This window comes from Petaurus breviceps, unplaced genomic scaffold (genome assembly GCF_028583685.1).
Source record: "Petaurus breviceps papuanus isolate PSGF00001 unplaced genomic scaffold, PetGlider_PUasm1.0 180, whole genome shotgun sequence".
In the NCBI taxonomy this organism is placed as follows: domain Eukaryota; kingdom Metazoa; phylum Chordata; class Mammalia; order Diprotodontia; family Petauridae; genus Petaurus; species Petaurus breviceps.
The window spans coordinates 3,055,599-3,080,331 of NW_027185782.1; the positions used below are offsets into that span (position 1 = coordinate 3,055,599).

At 44.5% G+C, this 24,733-nt stretch overlaps 1 protein-coding gene across 2 annotated transcripts in view; it reads right to left on the minus strand.

Moving 5' to 3' along the window:
* Window positions 1-24,733, minus strand: part of TJP3 (tight junction protein 3) — a 52,837-nt gene that overhangs the window by 13,477 nt on the left and 14,627 nt on the right. Inside the window, exons 1-7 of one of the 2 annotated variants that reach the window (XM_069086843.1) lie at window positions 17,442-17,731; window positions 5,701-5,757; window positions 5,117-5,241; window positions 3,603-3,705; window positions 2,958-3,327; window positions 742-845; window positions 315-477 (exon numbers count right to left, since the gene is read on the minus strand). In XM_069086843.1, coding sequence (XP_068942944.1) covers window positions 315-477; window positions 742-845; window positions 2,958-3,327; window positions 3,603-3,705; window positions 5,117-5,241; window positions 5,701-5,757; window positions 17,442-17,462 — 943 coding nt within the window. In that variant the 5' untranslated portion in view covers window positions 17,463-17,731. Of the gene's footprint in view, window positions 1-314; window positions 478-741; window positions 846-2,957; window positions 3,328-3,602; window positions 3,706-5,116; window positions 5,242-5,700; window positions 5,758-17,441; window positions 17,732-24,733 lie in introns of those variants that run through there. The other variant, XM_069086844.1, reaches the window with a different exon arrangement.

Consider the following 24,733-nt stretch of genomic DNA (forward strand, 5'->3'; position numbering starts at 1 on the left):
GTTAGCTAGGAGGTGAAAGCTCTGGAGGGGCTGAGATTGTTAGCTAGCAGGTGAAAACTTTGGAGGGCTGAGATTACCAAAAGAAAGAGCACAGAGAGAGGCGGATCTTTGGGAAACACAACCTTACTAGGCTGGGGAGTAGGGGGAATGAGAGAAGAGGTGGTTAGACAGGTAGGAGAACTTGGTCTGGTACCTGGGAAGTCAAGTGAGGAAAGATGCTGATGAGAAGGGAAGGATGGCTAGGACTGAAAACCTATCTGAGGACTGGACAAGTAGGACATCACGCCTAGTCCCTCTGGGGATCCCCTCCTTACCATCCAGGCCTGAACTCTCACTGTCACTGTTGACCGCTGGGGGGATGTTCACCAGGAATTGCCGATGATCCCTGAGCACCAGTAGGGTCAGAGTTCCCTCTGACCTCTCAATCAACTCTCGGGTGTCATCCAGGGACAGGTTCTGGCTTGACATTCCATTTATCTGAAAGATCCCACCCGTTTGGAAGGGGGTCAGGTTGGGGAGAGCAACAAGACTAAGCCTTTTGAAAATGTTCATACATAGAGGAAACAGTTTCCTGGGAGGATTCTAAAACAGGAGACCAAATTCTAGCCACAAGGATACAGACTCACGGGGAATGGAGTGGGGGCAGGGGGAAGGTAGAGGTGGGTAAAGAGGGAGAAATCCCCCCTCCCCTTCCCCACCAGTTCCTTCCCAGGGTTCCGATTCACCCTTTCCTGAGCTCACCTTAAGGACAAGATCACCCTCCTTCAGCCCCCTGTTCTTGGCGGCCAGGCCCGAGTCTGTAATGTGCTTGATGAAGATCTGACTGCCGAGCTTCAGGCCGAACTCTGTGGAGGCCCCAGAGAAGGCAGTGAGGCAGACCCCAGGGGGTGGTGTGACCTTATGGGGAAGACTTCCCAGATAAAGACTCTTTAGGGAGCTGAGAAGCATAATCCCAACCTCTGAATGGTAGTGGAGGTAAGGAAGAATCATATTCCTGGATGTGGCAGGAACTTTGGGTCCCAGAATCTGGGTTTCCTCTAGTTTAAAGCCCCATCCCAGGTACCGGAAGGGGCAGAGAGAACCCCAGACAGGTCTTTAACACTCGCACTCATGAGTCTGAAGAGATCAGATCCTGCCCCTTGAGTAGATGGAAGATGGCTAAATGTCCTAAACTGTTTCCTAAGGGCCTTCTGTCAAAAGGCAGGGGTTTGGTGGTGCTAATTCTGGGGAAGCTGACTGGAAGGATTGGGACCACTCATGGAGAGGTGAAAAAGTCCTCCAAGATCATCACTGTGCTATGGTACAGTAGAAGGAATGCTGGCTCTGGAGGCACAAGGCCTGGGTTCCAATTCCACCTTTGATGTTCACTCCCTGGAGGACCCTGGGTGATCCATTTCCCATCTCTGTGTCTTACTTTCTTCTTTTGCAAAATAAGGTTATTGGCCCAGATGACCTTTTTGGTCCCTTGCAGCTCTGGTCCAACTCCTTTTTCTAGAACAGAGTACAGTATAAATTATCCACGTCTTTATTGTTTTACTGATGCAGACCCTGAGGCCTAGGCAGGTGCCCCAGTGACTTGCCCAAAGTCAGAAGGTGAGTCACTGAGAAGAGCTGACAGTTGTCTCATTCTTAAACTAATATTCTTTCCACCATCCTTGTTACTGTCTCTGATTTATATAGGGGTTCCAGTTCAATCTCAAATCCCTTTCTTACATGGGCTGAGGGCAAGCTCTCTGAACCACCCCTTCACCCACTTCTGATAGGGCCAGACCAGTTTGGCATGGGAGCCTGGTAGCACTGAGTGATAGGGACAGGGGAAGATGTTTTTTTCTTTAGAGCCAGTGACCTAGGAGAAGGCAGGCAGCTGCATCCCCAGGTCTCCACCTGGTCTCATCAAGATAAAATTTAACTATGGGTAAAACAATTCTCTTCCCAGCCTCAGGGAGAATGACCCAGCAAGACACTGCACCTGCCTCCCATAAAGACACTCCCCTGGCACCCAGAGTGATAATAACAACTCACATTTCTCCATTGCCAACTGTTTCTCTTTTGGCCAGGAACCCTGAGGGTCTTCCCTTCCCAGATTAATTTTTTTTTTTTATTAAAGGGGCCATCCCTGGAGTAACTACTTATAGAGGCCTATTCACTGAATGGGTGTTATCTCACTCAAAGTGAGAACCTGAAAAGGCCTTAGCCTAAAAGGGCCAGTCTCCCATTGCATCCTGGGCCATCTTCAGTTGTCCTGATGAATTTTAGGTCACTGGACCCAGATGACTCTGGAGGTGAGAGCGAAGTGGCGACCTTGCACAGCCCTCCCTCACTTAAATCCCAGTCAACTGCAAGTCATATCATCATTTCCCTGATGCCATGGTCCTCTTTGAGAACAAAGGACAAACTCAATAGTAACAACAAGGCTTATAAAGATGTTTGCTCAAAACAACCAAGGTTGTGTAGGTTATGTAAACACCTGACCCATTTTTACAGAGAAGGAAACTGAGGGTTAGAGGATAAGTGACTTGTAGACACTAGCTGTGTGATCTTGGGCAAATCACTTAACCCATACCAGCCTCAGTTTCCTCATCTATAAAACTGGGGATAATAATAGCACCTGTCTCACAAGGCTGTGGTAGAGGTCAAATGAGAAAACAGTATGAAGTGCTTTGCACACCTTAAATTGTGACATAAGTCTGAGCTAATCTTATCATTGCCCCAAGTCACAATTAAGTGGTAGAGGCAGGATTCAAATGTAGGTTTTCCAACTCTCAGGCCAAGGTTCTTTGGCTTGAGGGTAGGCAGCTGGGCATCGATCATCACAGCACTTATACCAAGGCCACGATCTGGTCACTGACATTCTTGTGCCTAACCTAATGTCCCTAGAGAGGACTGATGTCACATGCCACCATACCAGCACCTTACACTACTTTTAGAGTCACCCATAAATCCAGAACCTTCCTCACCCTCGCTCTCTTTCTTCTTCACCAACACTGACTCCACTGGCTTCATCAACACATCATGCCTAGGTAGTCTCTTGAAGCCAGAAACCAGGGCCAGCCCATTGGCTCCATCTGGCCGATCCAACTTGCTCTCCCGACTGTGACCTCTGCGGCTGCCAGCTCGACTCCGCCTCCTGGAACGTTCAGTCCAGCTGTGGCCAGAGCTACGCTCACTGGATGAGTCGCCCTCATAGCCCCGACTATGGTCCAATTCTTCCTGGTCCTGGTGGCTCCACGGTGGCCCCTGGTTCTGTGGGTTGGAGCGGCCTAGGCTTGAAGTGGGATAGCTAGTCTTGGTGGTAGGCAGTTGAATTTTTCGAGGTCTTTTTATGGTCTGGTTTGGGTGGATGGAGAAAAGTAGATGTAAACTCATGACCCACACAGGTCTCAAACCCATACATAATCCCATAAATTTTTGCCCCTTAAGCATGGACCTCTGACTGCTGGATAATTCAGTCCCAAGCCACAGCTTGACTGTTTGGGGACAGAGTACAATTCAGAGTAATCTTAGACAGGCAACTTAAGAGGGCTGATACCATCCATACCTTGCCTGTCTGCCCACCATCCCCATCCTTAATGTCCTCCCACCTAAGACTGGGGCCAACTCACAATATTGGCAAATTTGGTGCAAGCCTTGAGGGTCTGTATGGCAAAGGTCGAAGATACATTCTCCATGGAAACCCCATTCACCATGACAATATGGTCTCCAGTCCTGGCAGAGGGAGACATAGGTCTGAGAGGTAGCCACTGGCATGATAATGGCTATTTTTTTCAAAATTCTGGTTAGGGAGTTTTATGGGTGAGGATCCAGGGGCAAGAAGAAAAGAGACCTTTCTTTCTCAGTGCATTTCAACCAAAGTTTCTCTCCGTCCATTTCTGCCTTAATTCCTCTTTATCCCCAATCTCTTATTTTTCCTTCAACCTCTCTCTGTCTCCCCCCTTCCTCACCTTGCACCATCCCTCCCTTCCTCCTCCTTTTCTGTGCCCCTCTCCAGGCTCTTCTCTCTCCCCATTTTCCTCCCCCTTTATGTCACAGTTCTCTCCTTCCTTCCTTCCTTCCTTCCTTCCTTCCTTCCTTCCTTCCTTCCTTCCTTCCTTCCTTCCTTCCTTCCTTCCTCCCTTCCTCCTTCCCTCCCTCCCTCCCTTTCTTCTCCCTCTCTTGCTTTTTTAGTCCCATCTTCTCTTATCTTCTCACTCATTTCCTCTCCCAAGGGCTTGTTTACCAGTTCTGGGCCAGCTTGGTAGGGCTGGGCCAGGGCCATGTCACCACCATGGGCCGGCTGCTTTGATGACCTGAGTTACAGTGACTGGTGTTAACTGATACCCCAGTCTCTCCCAGAGGCCCTCCTGGTAGATGAGATGGGAGGGGGAAAGAAGGGAAGGGAACCTGAGCCTGCTTATTTCCATAGCACAATCCTAGGTTGACTATGATTGAGAGAAGACCTTACTGTTTTAAAAAAACAAAAAGGCATTTCAGGAACTCTTGCTTCAAATACACCTCTAGACCTTTCTCTTCTGTTTGAAAATCCTTGAGGAAGTGTTGACTGAACTCGAAAAATGCCAGGTAATAAAGCTGGGAGGGGCCTTAGGACATGGAATATTGGAGCTAGGAGCTTTGGAATGTAGATCTTTGGATCTGACAAGGGCCATAGTGCACAGAAGGTTAAAGCTAGAGCCCACCCCAACCTTAGAACCTAGGGTACCCTTAGAACACAGAATAAATGAATGTCAGAACTGAGAGACCTTAGAATGGATACTGTTGGAGCTGGAAGAGACATGAGAACACAGAATAATCAGAATAAGACAAGATCTTAGAACAGAAAATGTCATAGTTGGAAGGACCCTAGAATAGAGTATGTCAGAGCTGGAAGGGAGCTTAGAACATAGAACATAAGAACCTTAAGGGCTCTTAGGGAAAATCGAATCCAACTTTCTCATTTTATAAATGAGGGAACAGATGGCCTAGAGAGAGGGAGTGTCCTGTACAAGGTGGCAATGTCAGAGCCAGCCCTGGAATCCAGAATTCCTGACTTTCACTCTGAGGCTCTTTCCCCTGAATTAATGTCACATCCTCTCCTCTCAATGGTAACAGACTAGGTTTTCCCCCAAGCTGGGGTACTCACTGCAGCCTGCCCACAGCTGGTCCTCCTGGTACCACATCTGATATCACCACTGATCCATTACTGTTGGCACCACTGGGTCGGTCACGGCCTCCTGAAATGGCAATCCCAAAGCCCCTTCGAGGATCCTGGAGGACACAAGGAGAAGGTTCCTAAGAATCAGAGTGTTAGAGCTGAAAGGGACCTTAGCTAGGGGTCCCTTCACTTTCTAGACAAGGTAACCAAGACCCAAGGAATAGAAGCAACTTGCCCAGGCTAACAGAATTAGTGTAGAACAAGGACCAAAGTTCGTTTTCTAATTCCAAGGCAGTGTTTTTTCTGATAATTCACCTCCATTTTCTTCAGAAAAACCAGTGTCCTTCAAGGTTAGGCTTAAGCTCTGGTTTCTCTATGACTTCTAGGTCCTCATGGTGCTGTCTGTATTGCTCACTAGGCTCTGACTTTAGCAGAACCCAAGGCCTGAGACTTCAAGTCAGACTAGGAGCTCTATGGGCAAGGCCGAGGCACCCAAGGTAGCCCAGGAAGAGTCTAGTGGTTAATTGGTCAGGAAATGAACAGAAAGCCCCTGGCCATCCTCCTTCACTCACCCTGCTCAGTGTGGTGGTGTGCTGTTCCCAGATGGTCATCTCCTCCATGTCTAATACCTGGGGTCACAAGAAAGAGACAAAGGCACACATGTGAGGACATGAAGGCCCAGAGCTATCCCAGGGAAACCCAGGGCTGACTAGAACAGTTCGTCAGGCACTTTCTTCAAGCTGGGAGGAGCTAGGAGGGGAGGAAGGGGCCAAAAGAGGAGAGAAATAGGAAAGAAGAGAGGAGAGTGAAGGGGATGATAGTTTGCAGAACTTCAATGGCCCGGATATGGACCTCTGCAGGCTGTCCCCTTGCACTCGGGCCACTAGGCCCACCTGCCTCTAACTCAGTCAGACTCAGGGCCTCTGCTTACCATAAGTCCAGATCAGGATGTGGACATCTACCTTCTATGCTAATCAAATCAGCTTGATTTTGAGTTCAGGGTATCAGCTTCAATTGCTAGCAAGAAGGGTATGATAACCTAACATTCTATGGCTTGCAAATTCTTTTTTCCTTCCTTCCAGAGGTCTGGGTAATTCCAAACCTAAGGCTGTCTAGGCATATGCTTCCCTCCCTCATTCCTTCAAACTCACCCATGTCAGACCTACTTTTCCCATTCCATATTCCACTACCCTCCCTCCTCCCTCCTCCCCCCATTATACTCTCTGGAATCTCTGTTCTATTAGCAAACTACTTTTCATATTGGGCCTCTTCCTTTCAGGCTCCTTCTAGAAAACAACATATCTCTGGTTACCTTCTCCAGTGCTGAATGTGCACCTTATCTTTTGCCCTTGGACATACTGGGTCAAGAGCAGAAGGAGACATGGTCCTTGCTGTTCACTGCTGCTTCTGGGCCCTCTTTCTTCCTGTCATTCAGCAACTTCTGCTTTACGGTTTATTTTGCTCAGATGCATCATCTTATTCAGTTCCTGGTGGCAATTATCTATAGACCCTCAGATCATTCTCCTACCTTCTGTCTCCTCCTAGCCCCATTCCTGGCCTTCTTCACTGCTAGCTTATATTGGAACTTCCCTCAGTGCCTGGGGCCTCCTTGCCCTGGATCGATATGTCACCCACCCCCTGCTGCCTGCTTACCCTGGAACATTCCTCTGTTAGAGCCGCCTGTCCTCCCTTCTGCTATGGCTACCTTCCTCTTCTATCTCCTTTTTTCCAGTTTTATGTTGTCTTCCTCCATTGGCATTTAAGACCCTTGAGGACGGCACCCTTTGCTTTTGCCACTGTACCCTTAGCACTGAGCATAGAGTCTGGCACAAAGTAGATGTTTAATAAATTTTACCAAATTGGGGATCATCTAACATAACCTCCTCATTTTTACAGGTGAGAAAACTGACTCCCAGGGACATTGTGAATTTGTCCAATGTCACTCAGGAGATAAACAGAATCAAAAGCTGAATCCATATCCTTTGACTATAAATCTAGTGCTCTTTCTACCAAAATTCCAAGAGTATCAGAAACTTGGATTTAGAGCTATACGAAGCCTTGGAGATATTTATTATTTTTCATATTTTGATAGCTGAGAAAATGGGGGCCTGAGGGGCTGATTTGCCCAAGGACACACAGATAATTAGCAGGAAGGCAGGGAAGTATTTGAAACTACTATGTGCCAGGTCCTGTGCTACCTACTGGGGATATCAAGAAAGCCAAAAGACAGTCTCTATCCTCCAGGAGTTCAGTCTAATGGGGGAGACATGCCAAGGACTACATAAAAACAAAATACAGAGAGGATAAATTGGATAATCCACAGAGGGAAGGTACTAGCATTATGAGGAATCAGGAAAGGATTCCTGTAGGAGGTTAGATTTTAGCTGGGACCTGAAGGAAGCTAGAAAGCCTGGAGGTGGCGATGAGGAGTGAGAGCTTTACAGGGTAAAATCAGAGTTGGGAGACAGGTGTCTTGTTCTAGGAACAGCAAGGAGGCCAGTGTCACTTTCCACGAACACTAATGCTCTTTCCAAAAGACATATTGTCTCTTGGGCTAATTCAAATCAACTCAATTAACATTTAATTTATTAGATGTCTATCTAGTGTTCAGAGCTGGGGGCAGGGTTGCACGAAGGGGAAGAAGGGAAAATGTCACAACTTCTCTGGGGCTGTTTTCTTTTTGTAAAAGAGAGGCTTAGTCTAGATGTCATTTAAGGGTTACATGTACTCTATTTCTATGATGGATAGTCTGGAACAGTCAACAAGCATTGTGTGCCAGGCATTCTGGATTAAAAAAAAGGGGGGGGGGGAAATAGTTCTTCCCATTAACTGGGGAATGGTTAAAAAAAACAATGATGAACATGATTAATACAGGGAGGCATGGAAAGACTTCCAGGAACTAATGCAGTGAAGGAAGCAGAGCCAAGCTCTGAGTGTCACTGTAGGAGGCATTGAATGGGCTCTTGTCTACAAGGATGGATGACCAGGAGAGTGAAAAGCATGGAAGGGCTGACTAAAAATCCTGGACAGTTATCCCAGGGTAGGATGGATGAGTTGTTTGACTTAAGCCCCAGAGTGCATAGCTAGAAATGAAGGGGGAAAACTATAGAGGTAAAAATCTCATCTCCATACAAGGCTTCTAAACCCTAGAGGTGTCACCAAGGGGTGTGGGCTGCCTCGGTGGGGGAGTGTATTCTCCCTACATAGAGGTGTTCAATAAGAGGCTAGATGATCAATTATCAGGGATGCTCTGGAGATTCCCATTCAGGGACCCACAGAAGTCCCTTCTACAATTCTTTGAGAGGGGAAGACTCAAGGAAAGGATTGGAAGGCAGGGAAAGAAGAGGTAAGGGGCTCTGAAGTTGGAAGATAACTGAACCCCTGTCTTTCCCACCCCTAGGGAGGCTGTGGGGCCTCTATCAAAGAACCTACTTCTAGCCAGACCAGAGGTAGGAGGGCAGTGAACTCAGTCGGGTGAGGTCTGGGGAGAGTTGGTAAGCAGCCAATTCTGGCTGATAAAGAAACTGATTAGAACCCACCCTGAAAGGAAAAGTCACCTTGGTCAGGAAAGGGCAGCTAGTTATTAAAGAAAAACAAAACACAGGCCTTCTGTAAAGGCCACAAGACTCACTGTAGACTATGGACTAATGATTTTGATTCTCAGGGACCCAGGTTTCCCACAATGCATTGGCTCTCTGGGCTGACATATTTCATTCCTGACCCACCAAAGCACCCAAGTCTTTTCTTCAAAACTGAAGTATAAGATGCTTCCCCATCTTGTACTTATTCTTTTTCAACCCAACTGTAGGATTTTACATTTATCCCTTTCAAAAAGTTGCTATCTTTCTCATTTACAAGATCATATATTAGAGCTAGAAGAGATGATAATCTCATTTGACAGAGGGAGAAGCTTAAGGCCCAGAGGGGAGAGTGTTTGTCCCATGTCACTTAGTGAAAACCCAGGACTAGAAGCCTAGTCTTCCCATTCCCATCTAAAGAACTTAGGGGATCACACATCTGGCAGAAATTTGGGGGGTCATCTTGCCTAAACTCCTTTGCAAGTAAGGGTTTGGGTTTTTTGGGTGAAGAAAAAAACTAAACAGTGGAGAACAAATGGGAAAAGTCTTTGGAGAAAAGGCCCAATCTGAGACTATTTCTTGCATTGAGAGATGTCCAGGAAAACCTATAGATCAGTCTTGATCATTCATTCCACAAGCTTTTATTAAGCACCTAATGCATCCCAGGCATTGTGCCAGGCCCTGGGAATACAAAGACAAAAATCAAATAGTTCTCGTCCTTAAGGAGTTTACATTCTATTGGGTGAAATAAAATGCACACAGGTAAGAAAATACAAAATATATTACGAAGTGCTTTCAGGTGGAAGGGAGGTGGCGACAGGTAGGGGGTAGGGTAGAATATAGGACAGGCCTCAAATAGGATCCTGGTGGGACTTAAACTGAGCCTTAAAGGAAGTTGGAGATTCTAAGGGGAAGTAAGGAAAGAGTATGTTCCAGGCATGGGTGATCACCTGTACAAAAACAGAGATGGAAGGCAGAAAGTCAGATATGGAGGAACAGCGAATAGGCTGGTTTGGCTGGAATAAAGGGTGTGTTTAAGACTTGCCTCAAGTCCCATCTTTTCAGTGAGGCCTTTCCTGATTCCTCTAGTTACTAGTACTTCCTTTCCAAGCCCCCTTCCCCCATCACCTTGGCCTCAACACATACATTTTTCTCCCTCCATTGGACACAAACTCCTAGAAGGGACTGTTTTGATCTTGTCTTTTATCTCCAGTGCCTGGCACATAGTTGGGGCTCAATAAATACTTGCGGATTATTTGCATGAAGAAGCATCATGTACAAGGTTGTGAAAGGCCTTGCTTCAAATGCCAAATAGAGGGGTCTGTGTTTTTATCCTATAGCAACAATAGGAAGCCCTAGGAGCTTCTTGAGCTGTGTTTTTGGAATATCACTGATAGCTGTGTGAGACAAGGTGGCGGGGGCAATAGCACAGGCTGAGGGGCCATGCCTGGGAACACTCTTTAATTCCTCTTTGACACTGCCTCTCATTCCTCTTCTCTTCAAAGCCTCTTTGTCCCTCTGGGGCTAGACCTGTTACTTTATAGGGAAGTTTATAAGGAACACCCCATGAGAGACTTTATCAATTCAGATCATTACTTTGGCCACTTTTAGTCTTAAAGAGATGCCTGGGATACAGGGAGACTGTATTTATAATCCAAGATTATAGAGTAGTGCATGCATCAGAGGTGGGCCTTGAACCCTGGCCTTCCAGTTCTCTACCCACTGTGTCAGGCTTTCTTTTCTTTTTTCTCTTCTCTCTGCTTCCTTCATTAAATTCTTCTTCATTTTAGAAGATGAGGAAAACCTTTTCTTGACAAAAACTTACATGGTGTCCCTTCCCCCCAATCCCAACCAGGCGTGTGCTAGTAAAAGTGGCTTTCCAGACTAAAAAAAAAATGTACACAGGACACACATTTAAGGTTAACCTTTATCATCAACTTTTTTCTTTCACTTTTTTAAGTTTAGACAAACAATAAAGTTCTGACTTAGAACCTTTATAATTTCTATGGTATAACTGCTCACACTGAAAATTTAACAATAAGCTTTTACTGGTTCTAGCACCTTCACTCCCACTCCCAATCTCATCACTTCAGTCTCTTCTGGGAGCTTGCTCCATTGATCAGTAATCTCCTTTGATCCTGGAAATCCTTCAATTACTCCTGCTCCATTTTTTTTTCTCTCTGCGTACAGATATGCATGAGGGGTTCCCCTTCCTACAAACCCTTAATTTGACCCTGCTACCCCTTCCTTCTACAACTCATCCCCTTTCCTGCCCAAAGTCTGGAAGAGTCCCTACTCCCTCCACTTTTTCACCCCTGTCTCATTCCCTGTCCTCTGCAATCAAACTTCCACTCCCACTACTGAAACCTCTCTCTCTCATCACCAAAACCTCATAATTGCCAGACCCAAAGATTTTTGCTCAGTCCTCATCCTACTTCACCAGCAGTATTGGACAAGGCTGACTAGCTTTTAAAAATCTCCAAAACTTTTTGCTTTCTGAGACACCACTCTTTGTTTTCTTCTCCTTCTGTTCTCTCCCTGGTTCCTCTTTTTTTCTCCTGGCCTCCAAGTATATTTGTAGGGGGAAGGGCAGGATTTCCCCAAAGCTCTCTTTGACTCTCTGTTCTTCTGTCTACGTTCTCTCCTTTGAGTAGTTCTAGCTGCAATTTTCACCTCTATGTAGATGATTCCCAGAGTGATATACTCCATCCTCATCTTTGAATTCCATTCCTTCATTTCCAACAATCCATTGGGTGGGTACCTCCCAGGGGAGAACCTAGCAGTATCTTAAAACTCATGATATTTCAAACTAAACACAATTCTAACTTCCCAGCCCCCAGCTTCCCTGTTTTACTGATGGCTCCCTCCCTTGTACGGTTCCCTCTTCCTCAGTCCCAGACATCAGAATATTTGCCAAGCCCATTGAATAAGTCTCCATCTTTCCTTTCCAGTCCCAGGGATATTACACTAACTAGCTCAGGCCCCTCCTTATTTTAGGAGCCTTGCCATTCTCCAGTTCATCCTGTATTGAATTGCAATAGAGAATTCTTAAAGCCTAAGTGATGTATAGCATGGCATATTGATCTTGGACCCAGGAAGACCAAGGTTCAAATCTGACCTCTGACACTTTACTAGCTGTGTGAGCCCAGTAAGTTAACTTCTCTTAGTCTCAGTTTCTTCTTTTGGATGATGGGGATTAGTAGCTATTTATAGGGTTGTTGTAAAGACCAAGACTGGATGTCCCAGAGACATCTTAAACTCAGCTTGTCATTATTACAACAGCCTCCTAATTGGTCTCCTTAACCATTTCCCCCACTTTTCAGTCCATCATACACACTGCTGCCAAAGTAATTTTCCTTAAGCCTAGATCTGACCATGTGATTCCCTTACTGAACAAAGTTTGGTGGCTTCCTATCACTTCTAGGACAAAATCTAAATGGCTCTATTTAGCTTTTAAAGTCCCACACAACCACACTCCAATTCTTTCTAGCCTCAATGGACACTACTGCCAGAGCCTCTCACTCTTCAGTACAGCCAAAATGGCTTTCTGTTCCTCACTAATAAAACTATGTTTCCTATCTCTTTACCCTTTCACTGTCTGACCCCCTGCCTATCATGCACTCCCCCTCACCTCAACCTAAAAGTATCCCTGTCTTCCTTAAGATGAAGCTCAGGCACCATGGATGCTTTCCTGATTCCCCCCAACTGCTAATGGCCTCCCTCCCTTTGCTTTGCATGGGTATATAGCTACCCACTTTCTATATATGCTGTCTACATTTTTATGTGTACAGTCAGTTCTGCTATAATACTTGTTTTGAAAATGTAAATTTGTTCCAATGCAATTGACATATTGGGGAACAGTTTGAGCATAACTTGAATTTTGAGTTTGCTTATGTACAATTTTATCTTCTAGAGACAAGAGTACAATAGGTCACATCCATCCACATCTGAGGTTGCAACTTTCTACCTGACTTCAGAAAACCCTCATTCCCTGCTTCACAACACCTCACAGACTACAACCCCTTCTAATGCCCAATTCCACAAACTTCACATCTTTTTCAGTCAAGGTAAAGTGCCATGTCTAGACTTTGTCAGACGTGGCTTGTAGGAACTGGGGCTAGTGAGTGTCGCAAGGTTATTGTTGGATTTGTGTATATCTTAACCACTTAATATGTAGAAAACCATGCTGCCCTTTTTATTAGGTTCCTATCATTAAAAAAAAACCAACGTGTCACTGTCAAAGTTCGTGAGTGTTGTGCCCTTTACCCCATAAGCCCTGTGATTCTTCTTGAGTGACTTTGCTGGCAGCATATGTCTCATTATACCAAAGCTGACAGTACTTTTCTTCTCCACTGGAATGTAAGCTTACTGTGAGCAGGATCGTTTCATTCTTTGTACTGGCATCTCCCATGGTTAGCTCAGTTTCTGGCACATGGTAGGCACTTAATAAATGCTTGATGGCTCAATGAAGACAAAATATGTAAAGTGCTTTGCTAATCTTAAGGTGCTATACTGGTCAATCATCAAGCATTTATTAAATGCCTATTAATCAGTCAGCAAAGCACCAGAGACACAAAGAGAAGGAAAAGGCAGTTTCCTGCTCTCAAACTCAGTCCAAGTCTACTATATACCAGGCAGTGTTAACATATAAAAACAAAACACAACAAAAAAAGGAAAAAACAAGACAAAACAAAACAAAAAATTAAACGATCTCTGAGCTCAAGGAGCTTACATTCTAAAATCTGAGCTATTATTATGTCAGTTGACTACTCAAAAAAACGTTAGGGGTTCCTCATTGTCTTTCAGATAAATTAAATGTGTCTTGGTACATAAGACCCCCTGCAAGCTATACTGAAATTATTTTAAATTTATACTCCTCCCCAACTGGGCATACTGTTTCTTGATCTTGGTTCAATGCTCTCCTGGCTCCAGATCTGTGCCTGAAATAGATTTGCTCTATTTCTGCCTTTTGACATCCTTCACGTACCCTCCCTCCTCTTCTGTGACCCCTCAGCCTTAGACGTGATTCCTCCCTCCCTAATCTCTCAGGCCTTTGCTTATTTTCATATTACATACTTTCTAACTTGTCTCATAGCATAGCAAGTGTTTAATAGGTTTAAACTGAATGGTTGAATTGAATTGCAAATTCTTGAAGAACACAGGGTGATATAGTCACTTTGTAATCACCAGCTTCAAAGAGGGGTCTACAAACCACACAGTAGGTCCCTCACAAAGGTTTGTTAAAGTAATCTCAGGGAGAAGGCTCTGCAGGGAACCAGAAGGTAGGAAGGGGGGAAAGGGGCTCTCAAAGGCATCAGAATCTTACCCCAGGGGGGCCTTATTTTGAAAAGAGGCCACTGGAGGGCCCAGGAGAAAGCAGGTGTCAGGTGTTTCACTTTCTCCCTTCCCCATTTCCCCACCCAGTACTCTGGCTACCTAGCTTCTGGCTCCAGCCCAGTGTGCCACCCTCTGGGCTGACTTGCCCAGGCCTGTTTCCCACCCCCAGGGGATGTCAGCTTGAGCTCCTATTGTACGGGGTTGGCATGCCTTTCCGGATAGGTCCTCACTCTCCAGCTGGGGGTAGGTGACCATAGGGTTAAGGGGCTGGTGAATGGTAGTGAGAAATAGATCTCAGAAACAACCCGTGTAGGCTGTGGTGAGAAGGGGCACTGGTGTCAGTAGTGGTGATGGAAGGAACAAGAAGAGGAGGGGTGCCTAGGTTGGGCCTTAGTAATTTCAGGGAAGGGAAGGAGGATGACATAATGGAAAGAAGAAAAATGGTGAAATGGTCAGGTACAGCAATGATAGCTACACATGGAGAAAAATGAGGCAATGAATAAGCAAGAAAGAGACACAGAAAAAGAAAGACATGACTAATTTGTGATAGAAATGAGAAAGAGCATTGGGTTTAGAATCAATGCAGCTGAGTTCAAATCTTGCCTCAGCTACTTAGCTACCTAGGTGATGTTGGTAATTAAATCACTTTTTTTCTTTCTATACCCCATCAATAAAATGAGAGGACTGGGCTAGAATACAGAGAAGGTCCCTTCTGACTCTAAGAGACAGGACAATGGAAAAAGAACTGCACAAATGAATGTATATACAGAAAAAACGGAAAGCAAAAGAGACGTAGCAGGAAAGAGAAAAAGTACAGATACAGAGATGCTGAGACAGTTTGCATTTGGGAGCTTCAAAACAACTCTATTAGTGAGAAATGCAAGTCTTATTTTGATTTTACATCTGAGGAAACATCATCTTAAGAGAAGTTAAGGAATTTTTTTTTTTTTTGGAGGGCAATTGGGGTTAAGTGACTTGCCCAAGGTCACATGGCTAGGGGTGTATGTGTGTGTGTGTATGTTAAGTGTCTGGAACTAGATTTGAACTCAAGTCCTCCAGATTCCAGGGCCAGTGCTCTATTCACTGTACCACCCAGCTGCCCCAGGGATTTTTCCAAGGGCCCATAGATAATAAATGTTACAGAAGGCAGGAAGAGCGGCTAAGATAATTCCAGGCCCCAACTCTGAAACTAGTGCTCTTCTAAATTTGTCAGAGTTCAAAGCGCCCCCAAAGCACAGGAAGCCAGAGCCAGACCCCAGAGATCAATTCCCTCAATTTACAAAGGAGGAAACTGAAATTTAGGGAAGTGACTTGCCCCAACAGTTATTTGGTTGAAGAGGCGAGATTAGAATCCACCTCTCTGGATTTTATTCTGTGGACTGCAGATGGGACATCATTATCTTGTCTTTGTGTAAGACAGGTTTTCATTGTTTGTTTTCAAAGAGTTTGGAACTTCTGATGTGATTTTTATGGAAATTGGTCCCTGAATGCAGTGGTTTAAAAAAAATTAGTCTTGCCTGGTAGGAGAAGTATTTGCTGCCTCCCATTTTCACCCCTGCAAGATGCTTGGTATCCATAGCCACCATGTTCAGCTCCACATCCTATTTAGGAAGGTTCCTCCTGTGGATGTAGGTCAGTAGATATAACTTAAGCTATTAAAAGGGTCTCTCTTTTTGGTCTCTTCTTCCATGTACCTTTCAGATAAAAAGTAGTAGGATTTTTAAAGTTTTGGCTACACCCTCACTGATTCCTAAAGAACTATATAGTCAACAACTCATAAACTGGCAGAAGTCCAGGTTGGAAAGGCTGTGAAAAGATAGGCACACTAATCTATTGTTGTTGGAGCTGAGAATTGGTGAAACCAGTCATGAAAGCAATTTAGACATGCAAAGGGTGGAATGGACTAAACTGTCCTTTGACCCTGAGAGTCTACTGCTAGGCATATGGTGCCTCAAGTTATTGTTAAAAAGAAAGGTTCCGTATGCACCAAAAGGTTTATAGCAGTACTTTTTACAATAAAAAGAACTGGAAACAAATCATCTGGGGATCACCTAGACAAATCTGTGGTACACGCATGTCATGGAATATTACTTGGATAGTAAGAAATGATGAACATGATGAATAAAGAGAAACAATGAAAAGATTTATATGAACTGATACGAAGTGAAGTAAGCAGAGTCAGGAAAACTGGAGCTAATTTATACAATGAGCTCAACAATGTAAATGGAAGGAACCAGGACCACAAAATAAGCTTGGCCCCAAAGAAGTGTGAAGAGTTTTGCGGAGGATAAGGGTCCAAGAGAGGAACACAATGTCAGAATTTTCCAGTGTGTTGGTTTTGTTTGTTTTTCTTTCTCACAATTTTTTTTTTTAAGAGATAGCTCACTGGGAGGGGAAGGAACACCAGGGAAAGACCATAGAGGTAAGAACAAAGGATAACAATAAAAGTCTATTTTAAAAAATCACTTCTCTCTAAGTCTGAATTTCCTCATAAGCATGGATAATAAAATTACTCACATTCCAGAAGAGATTTCTTTATAACCACCCTGAAAAAGGGTAATGTGACTAGGAACGCAAAAGTCCTACAGAACAAGTTATTTATTGTCTTAGGGTGGCTGTGACTTGCCCAAGGTAACATCGAATATATCGTCAAGCTTGGGCCTCAGGACTCCTGACTCTGGCTGTGGGCTTTCCTTTAGTACTAGCTTGCTTTCTTGGGTGTTCCAAGAAATCCAGACTCTTTTTCCCATGCGCCCCAGCCCCAGAGCCTTTTCCTCTTCCTCTTTCCCTCCCACCGTCCCTATTGAAATTCAGGTTTAGAAAGCAGCTGCCCAGGAGGGGAAAAAAAGCTTGAAGAAGGGGGCGGGACAAAAGGGTTTAGAGCTTTCCCTTACTACAGGTTCGATCAAACCCTGGATTGATTTTAGGATTTTGAGGTGAAAGGGACCTGGGAAACTTCAACCCCCTCAATGAGGAAACTGAGGATCTGGGAAGTGATTAGCCCTAGGGAAGGTTTTTTTGGGGGATCAGGGGGAAGCTCTGAAAAGGAGGGGATTGGGTTGGGGAGCCAAGAAAGGAGGGGCTGGGAGCTCTAAAGTGTATTCACCATCTCAACCATAATTGTGTCCTCAGGCGATTTCCTTTTTCCCTTTTGGCCTCAGTTTCCCTAGCTGTAAAAGAGGGCTGGACTACCTAAGTGATTTCGGTCTTTTTTTCCCCCTCTAATACTTTGGAATTCTAGTTACTGAGGGTCATGGTGGGTGTGTATCGGAGGAGAAACCACCTCCCCAAGAAAGCTCTCCTGGGTAAATAGCTACAGAGGTCAGATTATGCACCCCTCCTCCCCCTCCAAAGCCCTAGGGGCTCAACTCCTTTTTCTCATCTGACCAGGCACTCACCTGAAATCTCACCGCCATCATCCACCCAGGAGGTCCTTCAGCTTCCCAGCATGGTGGGTGGCTAGAAACACTAGAGGCTTTCCTTTGGGACCCCAGGAAGCTGTTAACACTGCAGTACTGGGGGGAGGACGGGGGTCCAATGCAGGAAACGAGGCGCGAGGAGCCAAAATTCTCGTCCCTGCCTGTCTCACTCTCAGCTACACCTGCTCCTCTTCCTCCTCCGCCCCTGCCCGGGCTACCTTGCCCCGCCCCCAGTAGGAGCCAGGGACACGCCTTCAAGATGGCCAAGGCCCTTCCCCAGCCCCAGGGCCGGCCCAAACTTTGGCACCAGTACTCCGGGCGGATGGAAATTCCAGGCCAGGTTTTCCCTTTGCTACTGGTCCAGGACCAGGGGAGGGGGTGGGGTAGACGAACCAGAAGAAAGAGTGACTATAGTTCTAACGGCTAGACTCACCTGGGACTCAGCCCCCTCCCCTCTGGGGGCAGTCTCCCACTAGCCAGGTCCCTGAGTCACCCTTGGCCCCAAGGTGAGATCACAACTTGGGGGAATGGGTCTTTGCTCTGATGCTTGGCAGGGAATGGAGAGGGGATGGATTGTCTTTGGGCATTTCCCAGAAGAATTTAATCAGATGGTCACTCTGGGAGTCAGGATGCTAAGAGGTTCCCCCGGCGCTGTCAGCGACTGGATGTGTGACCTTGTGCTAGTCCTTTCCCCAGTCCAGGCTTTGAATGGCTAGGGACTATCCAAATTCAACCCTTTCATTTAACAAATGGGGAAACGGAGGATTAGGGAGACGTACCTTGTTCACCAAGTTGGTTCAACGAGCCAATCTTATCCCTTCTGGGCTTCTCGCAAACATCCTTAAAAACCTTTCACTTGACCTTCTTATCTCCCCCCCTTCCCCCCCCCCCCCTTTCACTCATTTCTCAACTCCTTGCATTCTGCTTTCTAACAGCACTCAACCAGTCGAAAGAGCCCTCTCCAGGACTACAAGAGGCTTAGGCCAATCAACAAGCATTTTTTTTTTTTGTTGTTCTTCAGTAGTGTCTGACTCTCATGACCGAATTTGGGATTTCCTTGGCGAAGGTGCTTTGCCATTTCCTTCTCCAATACATAGATGAGGAACTGAGGCAAATAGGCGTTTGGTGACTTGCCTAGGTGACAGCTATTAAGTGTCTTTGGTTGAATTTGAACTCAGATCTTCCTAACTCTAAGCCAGGTGCTCTATACACCTAGCCACCAAAAAAAGATAACAGTCCCTATCCCAAAGGAGCTTACATTCTCGGGGGTGGAGGATGGGGAGGAAGGGTGGCCTCTTCAACTGGTACAAAAATAATTAAATTTTTTAAAAATCACACCATTAGCAGGGTGTGGCACCAGTACCAAGGGTTAAATCTGGAAGGAAATGGCTTTTGAGAAGAGCTTTGAACTGAGCTAGGAATTCAACGAGACAGAAGTCAGCTATGTGGCTAAAGTGAGGGTTTTGAGAGCTGGGCCAGGAGTCAAGAAGATGGAGTTTAAATCCAGCCTCAGGCATTTACTATCTGTGTAATCCCGAGCAACACACTTAACCTCTGCCTCAGTTCCTCCTCAGTAAAATGGGGATAATAATAGCACGCCTTCTAACCCTATTTTTGTGACCTATTTCTACCTCTCTCAATACTTTCTCAGGTCATTATCTCTGTTCTGAATTCACTGTCTTGCCTTTCCTATCTTGATCCCATAGTTAACCAATTCAACTCCACACAGTTGTTTTGCCTGCCTGTCCTATGATTCCTCACGACTTGACAGTCAGTCAATAAACATCTATTAAGCACCTACTATGTGCCAGACACTGTTAAGTTGTGGGGCTACAGAAGAGGTGAAAGACAGTCCCTGCCCTCAAGGAGCTTTACAGTCTAGTGGGGGAGACAACAAGCAGACAAATATGGACAAACAAGATACGTGTGTGTGTGTGTCAAAATGAATAGGAGCAAGGCACTTAGAATTAAAAGGGGTTAGACAAGCTTCCTGCAGAAGTTGGCATTTTAGTTGGGACTTGAAGTCAGGTGGTGGTAACAAAGAGAGTATTCCAGGCATGGGGGACAGCCCATGGTACCCCCCAAAGGTAGAGTTGGGAGATGGCGTGTCTTGTTCCAGGGAGCACCAAGAGGCCAATGTCACTGGATCAAAGAGCACAGTTAGCAGAGTTGTGTTTGTCTTTCATTCTCAAAGAGGACCATGGCTTGAGGGAAATAATGCCATGGCTTGAAGTTGACTTGGATTTGAGTGAGGGAGGGCTGTGCAAGGTCACCAGCCTCACTTTCTTCTCCAGAGCCATCTGGATCCAGTGACCAGATATTCATCAGGATAACTGGAGGTGGCCCAGGATGCAATGGGAGACCCTGGTCTTTTTAGGTTAAGGCCTTTTCAGGTACTGAGAATGAGGGAGTGCCCATTCAGTGACTAGGTCTCTTTAAGAAGTGAGTCAAGGGATGGTCCCTTTAATTAGAAAAAAAAAATCAAGCCGGGGAAGATCCTCAAGGTTGCTGTTCCTAATAGCTACAAGAGACTGGAAAGGTAGAAAGGAGCTAGGTCATGAACAGAGGGTTATCAAACAGAGGATTTTGCATTTGATCCTAGAGGTGATAGGGAGGCAGAGGAACTCATTGAGTGGGGGTGGGATGGTGGGGGTGGTGGCATGGTCAGACCTCTAGGAAAATCACCTTGTTGGCTCAATGGATTGCATGTGGGGAGAGACTTGTGGCAAGCAGATCCACCAGCAGATCACTGCAATAGTTCAAGCATGAGGTAATATCAGTTTCAGTGGGGAGAAGGGAGGTATTAACAAAGGTGCAATTGGCAGGTCTTGGCAATAGATTCAATATGAGTGGTGAGAGATAGAGATAACACCTAGAGAAACACCTAAAGTAGATAAATCTGGAATTGGGAGCATGGTGGTGCCTTTGACAGTAATAGGGAAGTTTGGAGAGGCTAAAGGGGAAAGATAATGAGTTTAGTTTTGGAAGTATTGAGTTTAAGATGTTTTCTGGACATTCAGTTCAAGATGCCTGAAAGGCAGTTGGAAATATGAGAGTGGGGGTCAGTAGAGAGGTTAGGGCAAGATAGGTAGATTTGAGAATCATCAGCACAGAGAGAGCAGTTAAGTCCATGGGACCTGATGAGATCACCAAATGACGAAGTAGAAAGGGAAAAGAGAAAAAAGCCCAGGATAGAATCCAGTGGACCACCTAGGGTTAGTGGGTGTGACCTGGATGAGAATCTAGCAAGAGACTGAGAAGTGGTCTGAGAGGAAGCAGAATCAGGAAAGAGTGGTGCCCTGAAAACCTACAGAGAAGAGAGTATAAAGGAAAAGAGGGGGATTCAAAAGTGTCAAAGCCTTCAGAGAAGTCAAGGAGAATGGGGACTGAGAAAAGGTCATTGGATTTGATAAGAAGGAGATCACTGAGAAACCCAATGCAATATTCCCCCCCCTGTCCCCCCCCCCACACTTTCTGGGTTCCTATTCCTGTGCAACTTCATTTAGTTGGAGGATCATTCAGTCCTCTCCGCAAACCTCTCAGTTAAGGACCTCATCTCATTCTTTACTGAGAAACTCAGGTGATTGTCCTTGAACTCTCAATTTCTCCTTTTCTTCATTTTAAAATCCCAGGACATTATCCCCCACTCTGTTCTTTATTCCAATACCTAGGTGATTGAGACTGATCCCATCTTCTCCAGGTACCTGTGATCTCATTCTCTTCAGCAGATTGTTCTCTCAATCATCCCTCTCTATCAAATCTGCAATTTCTCTGTATCTACGGGTCCCATCTGAAGCTTAGTTATCAGTAAAAACCTTCACAAGACCTGACTATTCCCTCAAGCTATCATTTGGAACCTTGGACTCTGCCCCAGGATTGAGTGAAGAAACAGTGGGGTAGGAATGCTACTGATAGTGGGAACTTATAGGAGAGCTGAGTTCTTGGTTTCAATTCCAGGCTAGAAGGGAGAATTGATGCTTATAGCCATTGGAGGGGGTTCTCAGGGAGCAAGAAGAGCATTTCCAGGGGGCGGGTAGGTGGTGCAGTGAATAGAGCACTGGCCCCGGAGTCAGGAGGACCTGAGTTCAAATTTGGCTTCAGATACTTAACAAAAAAAAAAATCTGTGTGACCTTGGGCAAGTCACTTAACTCCAATTACCCTCCAAAAAGAAAAAAAAAGTGCATTTCTAGCATAGTTGTGTTGGACCAGGGAAAGGGGGTAGTGGTGGGGTGGTAACTTGTGTGGTTTGGTGGGGGAAGGGAGTGCAGAGGTTGGGCCCAAAACAAAGCTCAAAAAATAATAGTAAGAAGGACTTGAGGCCAGAGGCACCATCTCCCACACCCCAGGATTAGAGGTGATTACAATAATAAGTTGCTAAAAATTAAAAAAAAAAAAGAGCAGGCAAAGAAGAAAGGACCCAACCATAGACATTTTCTGTGGGACTAGAGAAGACCAAGATTCATCTTCAGAGGAAGATACTGAAGAAAAAAAAAAAGCTTCTCCTACCCCAAAGAGTAATGTCAAATGTGATGTCTTCTAAATTCAGAAAGAAATAAAAGGTTAAAGGGATAGGGAGGAGGGAGGAATTTTTTAGAGGGAACCCTACTCTCAGATCTTAGTTAAAGAGCGAACAATATCAAAGATTGTCATTAGTAATTGGGTAGTTCAAAAGAAAGGGGGTGGGGGTAAGAGCTGAGTATGATGTGATTTTAAAAAGCAAAATGGTATAGGAAAGGGTAAAAAGAGTGATTATCTCATACAGAGGAGGAAGAACTGATACAGAAGAATTAAACAGGGGAGACAGGCTGGTAGTTCTGGAACCCCACTCTCATAGGGAATAGGTTAAAGAGGGAACAATACATATATGTCTGAAAGGGTATAAACATCTTCTAAATTCAGGAAGAAATGAGGGTAAGGGGAAAGGGAGGGGAGAGAGGATAAGAAAGGGATATGGAATAAGGTAAGGTGGGTATAGAAGAGGATGTAGATTAATGGGATGGAATATAGAGGGAACAATATATACATTTAGAAGGGTATAAAACTCTCTAAATTCAGAAAGAAATAAAATGGTAGGGGGATAGGGTAGAGGGAGAGGATAAGGGAGAAATTCTTGGATGGGGGATAGTTTAAGGAATGGGAGGGCAAGGTAATAGGTAGAAATAAAACAGAGGTCTGAGGAGGAATAGGAATAGGGAGAGGATAGTGAGGAAAACATATAAGTAATTACAGCTTAGAATGTGAATGGGATGAATTTACCCAAAAAATAGAAACCAATAGATTAAAAATGTGAATTGAACAATATATTGCTTTCAGGAAATGCTATAAAAATGGGAGATAGACACAAATATAAAATAAAGGTCAGGAATAGAACTTACTATGTCACTTAACTAATCTATTTATGTCATACCATCCTGATTAAATTACTAAAAAAAAAACTATCTTACTAAGTCAGAAAAAATAACAGGGTTCATTTGGAAGAGTAGAGGGTCAGGAACTTCAAGGAAATCAGGGGAAAAAGATGTGAAGGGACTAGATTCAATAGTACCAAACCTTAAACCATATAATAAGATGAGAGCAGTGTTGAAGTGTAAAATGGATAATTTTGATGATTTGAAATTAAAATTTTCTTGTATAAATAAAACCTTACCAATAAAACCTTTACCAATTTTCTGCTGTAGCCAAGCAGAAAATTGATAAAACAACAGCAACAACAAAACCTTAATAAGACAATCTCTCAGAAAGAATGTGATTGGATTGGAATATTGGTGTAAGGTAGGGAATGATGTGCTGGTGGATTTAGAAAAATATGGAAAGACTTGGACTTAAGAAAGAAGATTCTGTCTACCTTCAGAGAAGCAGATGACAAGTGGAAATAAGCATAAGGTCTTACATATATGTGTTTGAGTATACATGTGCATGTTTGTAGATATTTATGTATATATAGATGTGTCTGAGTATGGTCTAGCTATCTATCTCTCTATGCTTAATTGTAGCTTTGGGTGGTGGGGCAGGGGGGGGGAGAGGAAGGGGGAAAAATAAAGTGCACAGCAGAGGACAAAAGAAAACCTACAAGGAATGCAATGAAAAGATGGATAGCTTTGAAAATAATGTGTAGCATTTATTATATGGGTTTTCTTGAAATGGAAATTTGGTGTTTTATAATGAAACCTCTCTTGTGCTCTGCTGTATACATGGTAATGCTTTTTTTTCTCTTCTCATTTTGTATCAAAGTTTAAAATAAATTTTACAAACTTTACAAAATAAAAAAAGAAGTAATGACCTTATCTTGGGAGGAATGTGGATAGGAATGAAAATGGATCATAGGATCATACATTTAAAACTGGGCAGGACCTTAGACATCACCTCGTCATTATACAGATGGAGAAACTGAGGCATAAAAAAGTTAAATGACTTGCCCAAGATCACACAAGTGAATAAATAATAGAGCTGGGATTTGGCTTCAGGTCCTTCAATCCTAAAAACAGTGTTCTTTCCCCCATCTCTCAGGCAAATTAAATAAATATTTGCTATGGAAAACAACAGAGCTCAGTTTGGCTGGAATCTTTAGTTTGTAAAGGGGAGAAATGTATAATAAACCAGGAATGTAGGCTGGAGCCAGGTGGAAAAGGGTTTTAGAAGCCAAATTATATTTTCCCAGAGAAGACATCAGAGTATATTGATCAGTAAGTAAAACATTCAGACCAGTGCCATAAGAGTGATCATTTTGTCAATTGGAGGAGGGATTGGAGATAGTGGAGAGTCTAGAGGCTGAGAAATCCATTAGGAGGATATTTAGTGCAAGGGGTCTGGGTGAGAGGTGATGAGTAGTATCTCCACAAAGATGGGGACCATGTAAGTGGAGATAAGGAAATAGGAGATATGAAATCAGGATGGAAGTGCCTCATTGGGGATGAGAAGACTGTGGAATCAGAGATGACGTTAAAACTGTGAACATGATTTGCTAGAAGGATGGTGGTATACTTTTACAACAGGAATAGGGAGTTAAGATGGGTGGATTTAGGGGGGGAAAGCCTAATAATTTATTTTTGGATTTTTTGAGTTTGAGCTGCCTATGGAATGACCAGTTGGAAATGTTCAATAAGTAGTTGGCGATGAACTGGAGCTCAGAAGAGAGTAGGAATGGATACAAATGTACTGTGGGTAGATGGAAGGTACATTAACTCAAAATGCTTCCCAGTTTTTCTGGGCTGGAGTTCATAGCACACACACACACACACACACACACACACACACACACACACACACACAC